Genomic DNA, 12,264 nt, shown 5'->3' on the forward strand with positions numbered 1-12,264 from the left:
TGAACCAACCTATTGGTTATGACTACTGCTATCAACTTGTCCTAGTTTAAATGATCTAACCTTAGAATATATCTATTTCATATTATATATATATATCACAAGAATCCTGGCTAGTTCATAAAAATGAGTTTCTTTGAAAAACTGAAAAAGCTGATTCCTCCCCTCGGACTTCCTGGCTTCTGATCGGAGTGATCCCTGCTCTTTGGGCCGTCTCCTCTGTGCGAGGTGGGGGTGAGGGACTCCTGGTCACTTCCCCTCTAGAGCACTCATATGCTGAAAGACCACAGCCGCCGTTTGTCAAGTTGATGCCCTGAAAGTAGTTCATTTCTTCTCTGGAAAGGATAGAGGTGGTTGAGTTTTGAAACTTTGAATCTTTTCCTTGTTGGTAGTTGTAGTTTTTCTCATTAACCTCTAAAACATATTCTAATAAAAGTTTTTATAATTATACACTATTAGAGCAGGACATAATTTTAGAGACTGTTCAACACTGGATCTTATCGATAATTAGATATTATAAATGTGTGCATAAGAGGCTTAATAATTTCTAAAATGATGACTGGTGACTTTTTCATTCATCCTTCTATGAAAATAGTATATTTTGTATTATCTTACTAATCTGAATATACCAGTTAAATCCACTAATATAGAGGAGAGAAAGTATAGCCATGAAAACACATCAGAAATAGTGTCTGTTCTGAGATTGGTACTCATTTTCCCTTTTGCTTGAGTTTTTGGCTATTTTGTTAACACTTACCCTCCGCTCTCACTGGAAATACTTCTGTTGATAAATATGGACAAAAATCATGAGCCAACTAGTAAAACAAGTATAAAGTTTCCACTGTGAAAAATTATTCAGTTTTTAAATAATGATTTATTAACTGCATGAAATTTTTCATATTCTCATTGAAAGGCTTCTAAACCTTTTATTTTCACCAAGCCTAATATATAAAATAGCTTTCCATATAACCTGGGCTACAGTATTTCCTTTTCTGTTTCTTGTGCATCATATAGAGACTCTACATGGAGGCAATAAACGTTTTATACTAAATAAATCATTATTTAGTAATTTAGGAATATATAAAATATACATTTATTGAATTATGAAACTAAATAGAAATTGAAGGTATCATTATATTCAGTCTCAAAGGGCCTACGTATGTTGTATATCTTCAAACAAACAAATGAAGCCAACAACTATGAAAAAAAATCCAAAGCTACTGTTGGAAGCTTGCTTCAGAATATACTTTCTATAATTGTCATGGAGTGTTCTTTTAGAGTTATCTACTCAGTTCAATTTAAGTTCTTCCTGCAATTCTGTCTTTATACTATAAAGGATATTTTCTCAGCCTCCTTCTTATGATTCACTTTCTCAAAGTTTGAGAAAATAATTGTCAATTCTGATTTTTCTGCAGGCTAAATATACCACATTCTTTAATTTTTTTATTGTAGTTATCTCTTCTTCATGTTTTTGAATCATTTTTCTACACTTCTCTCAATCTTATTTGGACAATGAGTGATACTAATCTAATGATAGTCTTCTTCTATGCCATGTGTATACTGTACATAATAGAATTATAGTAACTTTAAAAACAGTGATTGATGAGCTAGGCATGGTGGCTCATGCCTGTAATCCGAGCACTTTGGGAGGCGAAGGTAGGAGAATCACTTAAGACCAGGAGCTCAAGAACAGCTTGGGCGACATAGTGAGACCCCATCTCTAAAAGAAATTTTTTTAAGAAAATTATCCAGGTGTGGTGGCACATACCTGTAGTCCTAGCTACCCAGAAGGCTGTGGCAGGAAGATCACTTGTTCCCAGGAGTTCAAGGTTGCAGTGAGCTATGATCATGCCACTCCAGCCTGGATGATAGAGGGAGACCCTGTCTCTAAAAAAGAAAAACAAGCAAACAAACAAAACAGTAACACTTATTTCTAGCCTTTTTAAAAATAAATAAGATGAAATGATTGCTTATCATCTTGTATGTGTTTTTTTTTTTATCTGTAAGTATATACCTTCTATTTAAACATACTAAGCTTAACCCTTTTAAAAAGAATCACTTAAATATATCTTTCATATGTATTGTACTTATTAGCAAATACTACTTAGGCACAGTCATACTATACAGATATACTTGGAGATATAAGTATTTTGAATTTAGCTTCTAATGATTTATAATGGTGATTTGTTTAAAGAAGCCAAGGTTCAGCCACCTTGGGCATGGTGGCTCATGCCTGTAATCCTAGCACTTTGGGAGGCAAAGGTGGGAGGATCACTTCCCACCTTTGCCTTTGTTTTCCTTTTCCCTCCCCCCTGTGGGTTAAGCCAAGGGACTCAGGTTCATAGGGCTCATTCTCTTTTGATTGTAAGTAAGATGTTTAAAGAAAGCATTCTCTGATATTGCAAAGCTTAAAAACCACTTATCTGATAAGCTAATAAATATATATGTCTCATCCTTAAAACTACCTTAGTAATAGCAGGAATTAATAGTAGGTTAAGAGAGTTATCTAATACTTACAGCTTCAAAAGGCCTCCATTCTTTGTTACAACAGTCCAGCTTAAGATAAAAAATAAAGTCTGGGGAGAATTTACCTGAACATTTAATTTCTCAAATTTGGTAGATATCCATGATACAATTATTTCAAAATATTTCCCCCAATCTCTAGATGATTTTTTTGAGCTCCAGGTTCTTATTTAGCAGAAAATAATTTTGAAATGTATGTATTAAGATTTCATCAAAATAACTGATATATATTTAAAAGCAGAAATATTTTAAAATAGTTTCAGAACTTTACCATCCCACCCAATCATTTGAAAGGGAAAGATCACCCAAATTTGTCAATATTGTTGCACATAAAAGAGCAAATTTTTGTATGTAGAATATTCTGAAGCTCCAATTTTGTGAGCATTCCAGTTTAAGCAATGTGAGTGATTGAGTCTTAAAAAGAGGAATAATGTTCTGAGAAAGAAAGGTTTTTAATGAAAATGAAAAATACAACCAAGTCACCTGACTTGTAGCTACTGGTTCTGTCTTCAGCTAACGAGTGTCAGGTCTGTAGAGAGGTTGGGACCAGCATTTGTTCGTGGTCTGATAGAATCTTGAGCCCAAGGACAGGCCATTATATTTTTCTCTCATTTTATTATTCTCTATGTATCAAAATAGAAGGCTAATTTAAGAGTTTTTCTGTTCCTACACATTCTTTAAAGTCTTGCTTGGATCCTTTATTTTGTTTGATTTTGAAATATGAGAGGGAGTTTCCCCTCAGATATTCCAGCTTGATCATTGCAAAGCACTGTTACTCATTTTATATGTCTTTTCTTTTAATCGGCTCACAGATTTATTGTGACTATTAAGTAAACTCCAGATGTCTTTTGATACTGTGCAAATGTACAGGAAAGTCTATAAAACATATTCTTTTCTTCTTCCTAGAGCCTATGTGTGTTCACACCACCTGGAATCAAGGAAGGAAAGCCCAGGCTCATCCCCGCTGGGCCCATCACCCAAGGCACCACCATCTCCGCGTACGTGGCCAAGTCCAGGAAGACGCTGCTAGTAGAAGACATCCTTGGGGTAAATGGCAGTTTAACTCTTTGTGACATTTTTTTTTTTTTTTTTTTTTTTGAGACAGAGTCTCACTTTGTTGCCCAGGCTAGAGTGAGTGCCGTGGCGTCAGCCTAGCTCACAGCAACCTCAAACTCCTGGGCTCGAGTGATCCTTCTGCCTCAGCCTCCCAGGTAGCTGGGACTACAGGCATGCGCCACCATGTCCGGCTAATTTTTTTTATATATATCAGTTGGCCAATTAATTTCTTTCTATTTATAGTAGAGACGGGGTCTCGCTCTTGCTCAGGCTGGTTTTGAACTCCTGACCTTGAGCAATCCGCCCGCCTCGGCCTCCCAAGAGCTAGGATTACAGGCGTGAGCCACAGCGCCCGGCCTCTTTGTGACATTTTTAACCTAAAGTATTTAATTAAGAATGATGGTGAGGCCAGGCGCGGTGGCTCACACCTGTAATCCTAGCACTCTGGGAGGCTGAGGCGGGCAGATGGCTCAAGGTCAGGAGTTCGAAACCAGCCTGAGCAAGAGCGAGACCCCGTCTCTACTAAAAATACAAAGAAATTAATTGACCAACTAAAAATATATATAGAAAAAATTAGCCAGGCAGGGTGGTGGTACATGCCTGTAGTGCCAGCTACTTGGGAGGCTGAGGCAGAAGGATTGCTTGAGCCCAGTAGTTTGAGGTTGCTGTGAGCCAGGCTGATGCCACAGCACTCTAGGCCAGGCAACAGAGTGAGACTCTGACTCAAAAAATAAAAGAATGGTGGCATATCATTTTGATGTTACCATTTAAACAGTTTTAGAAAAAATAAAAGCATTAAAGTAAAATACAAATCAATAATTAGCAAATTAATTCTTTGTAACTCAGAAAATTATATTTACCCACTGAGAGCTAGTTTCAAACAATTCTTATTTTAACACACACCAGAATGGTTAAACATAAAAATGCTATGTATATTTATATTCATGTATCCTAAATGATTACTGTTTTGTGTTCTGTTAGGATGCCTATGAATGGGTTAGCTATTGCTGTATGATGACCTACCTCAAATTTTAGTGGTATCATGCAGAAGCCACGTGTTGTGTCTCATGAGTGGAAGGACTGGGCTATTCTGCTGATCCAGACTGCAGGCAGCTGGGCTCACCATGTGCCCGAGGCCAACTGGCCACAGTTAGGTACTGACTGCTTCCTTGCCGCCTCAGCTCCTTCTGCGTCTCTCGCTCCTCTCCACAAGGCTAGCCTGGCACGTTCTTGTGATCGTAGCAGGAGTCCTAGAGAAGTTGGGAGCGTGCAAGGGAGTTTTCAAGCCTCTGCCTACATCAAGTTTACTACACCTCCTAGTAGCCAGAGGGCAGGCTCAGACTCAGTAGGAAAGGGGACTAACAAAGGACATGGATATAGAAAGTCAGGACAGAGTGGAGCCCTTAGTCCAGTCTTCCACAGTACATGTGCACATTTTAATAAAATGTCACTACATGGAGTATAGACTTTAAGAGTTACAAGTACAAACAAGTGTATAGGTTTAAAATATTTGCTCTGAAAAAGTACTAAATTGGAGTCATGAAAATTGGGTTTTAATTTTAGTTTTGTCACTAATTATCGGCATGACTTTGAACAAATTGGGTAACTAGTGAAAGGGGTGGGGAGAAACAGAGAGGGAGAGAAAAGGGAAGACAGAAGATATAAGTACATTCCATATAAATTCTCATTTCAAAATGTTCTATTGTGTATGCAATCTTTCAAAAGATTTGTAAATTACAAATATAGATTTATATTATTCTTGATTCATGAAAAGTTCTAATTCATACCTGATAGCTTCCCACAGATAGTAGAAATTGAATAAATAGAATTTATGCTTTTTATATTAATTCATTCTATTTTCCTATACTTCCTGTGAATGATTTTGCTAAGCTCTGAAGTACTAAAGTCAACCATTTCATTTCTTATGATAAATCATTGATAATTATTAGTTGATTTTAATACTTAATATGAGCCTTTGAGATTCAATTAGAATAACTGTTATTAAGATACTTTTGTGTTATTCTAACTTTAAAAATAGAAGAAAAAAATGTATATTATATAATTTTCTTCATATGGTATTTGGAATTGGAGTAATTTTCAGTCTGATATTATATTTGGAAAACCCTTAAGACAGTTCTGGCACATTAGAAGGTGATGAGTAAATGTCAGCATTTATGATTACTTTTATTATTATTGTATGAAATTAGCACATATCATTCATTCATTGAATTTATAATGTACAAGGATAAAAAGAAATTAAAGCAGTATTGGGTATAGGTTCCATGTTACTAAAAGTATGGGTTTTCTTAAACAAGATTTATGGTGGGTATCATCATTTGGTTTTCCTTTCAGAAGGACTCATTATTGATTACAAGGGCTGTGGCAATTTCTGATAGAAATAAGAATCATAACTTAATGATTATTTCACTGAATTTCTGTCTTTTTCCCTTTTACTTTTTAGGATGAACGATTTCCAAGAGGTATTGGAGTAGAGTTAGGGACTCGTATCCAATCTGTCCTTTGCTTACCAATTGTCACTGCAATTGGCGATTTGATTGGCATTCTCGAGCTGTATCGGTACTGGGGTAAAGAGGCCTTCTGTCTCAGTCATCAGGAGGTGAGGTCTTACACACTGCTTGTTAGCAGTTTTAGTTGTACATAGCTTATTGAAGACACTTATTAATAATGTTAACTGAATGCATGAATGAATATTTAAAATCATAATTTGCTTGACAGTGTTGTGATATAAATACTAATTATTTTAAAACATGTTTTTTGTCTGTTTTTGTTTAGAAGGGAAATGGATGACATTAGAAATGTAGTCTTGTTTTTTTTTTAAGTAAGTCATTTTAACAATAAAAAGTATGCCATACTCTGAATCAGATAAAGTGGTAGGATGACTTTGGAGAATTTTCATATTCTAGTTGTCTTTATGTCTTCCTAAAAATGTTCTCTTCCTAGATCATGTCCCACAAAAAGGTTCTAGCCTCAAATATATTTAGAAAACAATGATTTCTGTTCACTACTGACTGAAGTGGAGTTGGCTCATTAATAATAATAAAACCAAATACTAAGGTGATATATGTGTCACACCCAGGATGAACCAAGTCTCTGCAGTGCCCTAACCTGTGTCCCCTTGCCTGACTGACCCTATCTCCTGCCACTCCAGCTGTCACTCGCTCTCTGTAGCCACGCTGGACCCACAGGCAAGGATGTCAGGCTGCTGCTCAGGCCTTAGCCTTGTTCTCCCCACTGCAGGGATGCGCTCGCCCCGCCCCTCACAGCTCCCCCTTCAAGGATTTCCTCAGTCATCCCTTCTCTGGGAGGCCTTCCCTGAACGCCTTATATACATGTGAAGTGCTCCTGTCTGATATTTCCTTTTTCTCTTTCAGTTTCTTTTGCTCTGTGACACCCGTCACCATCTGATAGACTGTGCACCACACAACACCTATTTCCTTTCTTGCCTTTCTCCCCACTCTTCACTGAGAGCCATTCCACCTTTGTTGCCTCCTGCAGGGTCTACAGCATCCAAAACTGATAGGCAACCCAGTATGTAGCTGTTAAAAAAGTGAATGAAACAAGAAGTAGAATAGCTAGTAATAGAAACCAGGCAGCTAGTATATATACAAGATTTTTACTTTATAGAAATATTTTTTTTATTTTAAAGTGGTCATTAAAGGCCTTTTTAATAGTATTTTTATTAAACTGAAAAATCACTTCATGTTAAAATCAGTGGATCATTGGGCTACAACTCTCTTAACTATCAGTTTATCTTCCTTTTTATCCAAAATTAAGATGAACAAGAAAGAATTAAGCTCAATTAAATAGAAGGAGAAAATGTAAAAGAGGAATGCTGTAAATATTTGTTGATTTGTGTTTGGCAAAGTATTCAAAAGTTCAATGACCTCAGAAAAGTTTTCATATACATTTGTGCTAGAATCCCCAGTTGGGATGCCTGCATGTGACTAATAAAAACTTGTTTTATTTATGTGTGTGTGTGTATGTGTTTTAGGTTGCAACAGCAAATCTTGCCTGGGCTTCAGTAGCAATACATCAGGTACAGGTGAGTTTTGGGATGTTTTTACAGAGGCTTCCTGAGACAAGAGAGTTATTTAGAGTACAGCATTGGGGACTAGAGTTAGAGGTTCATATATAACCTAATGCTTTATTTTTGGATATTGTAATATTTTGTTATTTCTAAAAAATTTTATTCATCACATATTTATTCCCTGCTTTAAATATCTTACTATTATATATATATACACACATGTAAAATATATATGTGTGTATGCAATAAATGGCATATATCCCGCTATGGTATTTGTTTTCTACTGAAGATTAGGTATAATCTCCTACTGGGCATTGCATTGATAAGTAATGATTTCATTTCCTAAATTAAATTTTCCTATAAATGCCATATGAAATGTTAATCCTAACTCTAAGATAGCTGGTTCTTGAAGACATGACCTAATTCAAAAATCACAACTGACTTAGAGTTTTCCAGGAATATGGTTAACAGTATAGTACTACTTTTTTCTTCTCCTTCTCCTTCTCTTTCCTTCCTCTTCATTTTCCTTCCCTCTTCCTTTTCTACCTCTTCCTTCTCCCTCCTTTTTCTTCCTTCTTATCCCTCCCTCCCCTTCCTTCTCCCTCTTCTTCCATGGTTTTTTTTTTTTTTTTTTTTGGTCATTGTTTTATTTTTTTAATTCCATTTCAGCAAACTGAGGTTGGTTAGGAACTATATGATAGGAAGAAAAATGGAGTTGTAGGATAACAGTATGAGGAGCAAGGACTTCTTGAATCATCAAGTAGAGGTGGCATATGCGCCCAACTACAGTTATTTAAGGAGTAATGTAAAGTAGTTCTAGAGTGGACTCGGGATAGACTGCCTGGATCTGAGTGCTGGCTCTGCCACTTATTGACTCTGGAGCCTGAGCAAGGTCTCACCTTTTTTATGCCTCAGTTATACAATATAAATTCTGAAGGTGTAATGTATTGGGGTGATTAAATGAGATAATAAAGAGCTTAGAACAATGTTTAGCACATTTGAGTGTTCAGTAAATATTAATAGTTACTGATACTATTGTTACATTATAAACCAAAGGATTGTGTTAGGCATTTTTTCAGTAAATAAGGTAAATAGTATTCTGGAAATTTTATTCTTAAATAAGCAGAAATCTGTTGTAATTATAGTCATTATTTTACATGGCAGGTATGCAGAGGCCTTGCCAAACAGACAGAATTGAATGACTTTCTTCTGGATGTATCAAAGTAAGTGTTCATTTCTAGGAATGTAGCAGCTCTTATTGAGTGATGCCTTAAATTAATTGCAGGCCATGATAACGTCAGGCTATCTACTGCAGCCGATAACTGAAGATCAATCTTTGATACATGAATAGTCTGGGAAGAATGGATAATCGTATTTTAGACTGTAGAGTTATATACTCATCCATCTTCACTCTATAAGTGAAGGATGGATTTCAGATGTATATGTGGTGATCAGAATTTTTCAACTTGATATGTATTTTCTAAATGGACTCTCTTAGAACATGTTAAAGCCACTAAGTATCTCTATTTTTGCAGGAGAATACTGGCAGCAGTAGGAGGAGAGAAAACGTTCCAGTTTATTTTTTCCAAAAAGTCCTCTTTGGCATTTTCTAACAATGTCAGTAAATTAAACAATATTATTTATGTTATTATATTAATTTTCCTACATATAGTATCTTGTTATCATTTTTGAGAAATGTTCCATTTCTCTAAAGTTTGATCTATAAAAACTCCGTTGGGCTGGCAGTGGAAGAAATTAGAGATATTTATTAAATTCCGGCTTCATATTGGTTTTGCTTGCTACAGGGGAGATTTTCTATATATCTGAGCCATATAATTTTATCATCAAAAACTAAAAAATGCCCCAGGATGTGTTAACTTTTCCTGTTTTCCTACAATTTTCCTGAAGGAATAATGTACCTGTTCTCCCGTGGCCCCCAGCAGCAACTGTGATTTGTGTTCTCTCTCATATATCACCACGGCGGTACTTAACAATGTACCCATCAGCAAGTATTGTAATCTCCATTAGTAATTAGTCACAAGTTTCTAGTTCATGTTACATTTTTTTTTTGAAATACAAAATTAGAGAAGTATGGGACTGAAAAAGATTTCCGTTGGTGACCTAAGCCAGCGAAGGTAAAGCATTGCCTAGCAAGCAGTGCCTGTGCTAGGAGCGTGGCTTTACATTTCTTTTTATTCCAGGCCCATTGTTTGTCTTCTTCCTCGAGTTATGTTTTAATATATGTTCCATATACCCCTAAGACATTTACTTGCCATTCATAGTAATGAATATATATTTTACTCAAATAAAATTATTAGATCCTTATCATTACTTGTATTCTGATATTCTCAAGCAGATTACATTAATTTCTCAATACAGTTAAACTTAATATTAACATTCTAGAATTTTTCAGTGATAATTTAGCATTTTAGCCATATTGATGAGATTTAGCAAATTTAAATATCTTTATTTCAGATCAAAGTTACTAATGAAGATATTAAATATAGTGAACCGAATTTTGTTCCTACACAGTTTTCATTAAATGTAACTAGCTTTCTCTCTTCATTGGTACTTACCAATAAAATAAGGACTGAATGCATCCTCTAGAATTAGAATCCTTATAATAAATCCAATGATAAAGTTTCATTTATCTATTTAAAATAATATTACAGTATTGATTGTTTTCACAAAAGGACAGAAATCAAATGACATATATCTTTGTTTTTTATTTAAATGTAGGCAGAAACCAGGAAATGTATTCAAAGTTTAGTGTGTGCTATGATATAAATAAGATTTCTTACAGGATTTATGTTTTTTTTTTTCCAGAACATATTTTGATAACATAGTTGCAATAGATTCTCTACTTGAACACATAATGGTAGGTTGCATTTTATTCTGAATATAATTTTATTTAATGCTTATACTCATTGTCCTGATATATGGCGTAACATTTTAATTTATTGGACACACAAGATATTTTAAATATTATGAAAACGTGGTGCTTAGGGATTCACCTTGATTTGTTTGTCACTTCTGTTAATTTTGGGGGAGGAGATTTGAATAACATTTTTTAAAATACCCAGTTTTTCTTTGTTTCATGGAGAGCTATATTTTGAAAAGACATTTGGTTTCTTTTTATATTCTTCAAAACACCTTTTACATATAGGCTATATTAGGAATTCTCCACTGATTCTTCCTGATCTTCAAGTTCATTCTACTTAGTTTTATGGTCTTAATTATTCCTCTCTTGTGGATAGCTGGCAAGCACTTTGAGCTGAAAGGCTGTGAAGTAGAGTTACAGCGCATTTCCCCGTGTTACTGCTTTAGGTCTCCAGTGAGCTCCGCTGAAAAAGTGGCTTTCATTCATCGGAGTGATGCCTGTGTGTAACCCACGGCTGCCTAGGCTTTCTTGGCACCATTAGTGCCCTGCAGTGTACTTTAATAAATGTTCTTTCTCCTTCTCATTTTTTCTGATCTATCTCAAAATATAGTAATCTTCTACACTAAGGGGTTTGCTTCTGCATCTAGAGGTTTTATCGTGCATACTGATCTGTTTTCTCTTTGACATAGAAACAGGCAAGTATGGAGTGTGATTTTTACCCTGTCTTGTAGAGACAAAGTGTACAAAGGGTAATTACAGAGTAGCATTACAGGATATTAACTTCAGTACATTCTTTATGTGAATTGTTATATGTTATTTTGATGTTTTTTTCTGGACAAAACATAGAATGATTGATTATACATTAAAAATAACTTTTCTCTGGTCATGACAAAATTTAAGGAATTTTTAAATCAGTGAATAGTTTTACAAGAATATAAACATATAATGTAGACCGATATTGAGTTTGTATTAGAGATACAAGAAGTACTATTGATTAATATTTGTATTATTATATTTTTAAAAGCAGCTTTATTCAGATATAATTTACATTCTTTTGCATGTAGGTATCAAGTTTTCCTAGCACCATTTGTTGAAATGACCATTCTTTCCCCCTTCAAATGGTTTATGAAAAATCAGTTGAGCAAAAACATGTGGTTTAATTTCTGAACTTTTAATTCTATTCCATCGATCTATCTATATGTCTGCTGTAATGGTAGTATATGCTTTCTTGATTACTGTTGTTGTTTTATAGTAAGTTTTTTTTTTTTTTTTTTTTAATTATTTTTTTTATTTTGGCATATTATGGGGGTACAGATTTTAAGGTTTCAATAAATGCCCATTTCCCCCCCTCCCCCCAAAAGTCTGAGTCTCCATCATGACCATCCCCCAGATGGTGCACATCTCACTCACTATGTATGTATATACCCACCCCCCTCCCCCCTCCCACCTGCCCAATACCCTATTACTGTAGCACCTATGTGTCCACTTAGGTGCCACTCAGTCAATACCAGTTTGCTGGAGAATATATCTGGTGCTTGTTTTTCCATTCTTGGGATACTTCACTTAGTAGTATGGGTTCCAGCTCTAACCAGGAAAATATAAGGTGTGCTATATCACCATTGTTTCTTAAAGCTGAATAGTACTCCATGGTGTACATATACCACATTTTATTAATCCATTCTTTGATTGATGGGCACTTGGGCTGTTTCCACAGCCTTGCAATTATGAATTGTGCTGCTATAAACATTCGAGTGCAGGT

At 35.2% G+C, this 12,264-nt stretch overlaps 1 protein-coding gene across 4 annotated transcripts in view; it reads left to right on the top strand.

Moving 5' to 3' along the window:
- Positions 1 to 12,264, top strand: part of PDE10A (phosphodiesterase 10A) — a 546,467-nt gene that overhangs the window by 432,598 nt on the left and 101,605 nt on the right. For all 4 annotated transcript variants that reach the window (XM_012776792.3, XM_012776797.3, XM_012776793.3 and 1 more), the window contains 5 exons: positions 3,427 to 3,567; positions 6,038 to 6,193; positions 7,589 to 7,639; positions 8,789 to 8,847; positions 10,451 to 10,502. In XM_012776792.3, coding sequence (XP_012632246.1) covers positions 3,427 to 3,567; positions 6,038 to 6,193; positions 7,589 to 7,639; positions 8,789 to 8,847; positions 10,451 to 10,502 — 459 coding nt within the window. The remainder of the gene's footprint in view (positions 1 to 3,426; positions 3,568 to 6,037; positions 6,194 to 7,588; positions 7,640 to 8,788; positions 8,848 to 10,450; positions 10,503 to 12,264) is intronic.

Source organism: Microcebus murinus, chromosome 5 (assembly GCF_040939455.1).
Source record: "Microcebus murinus isolate Inina chromosome 5, M.murinus_Inina_mat1.0, whole genome shotgun sequence".
In the NCBI taxonomy this organism is placed as follows: Eukaryota; Metazoa; Chordata; class Mammalia; order Primates; family Cheirogaleidae; genus Microcebus; species Microcebus murinus.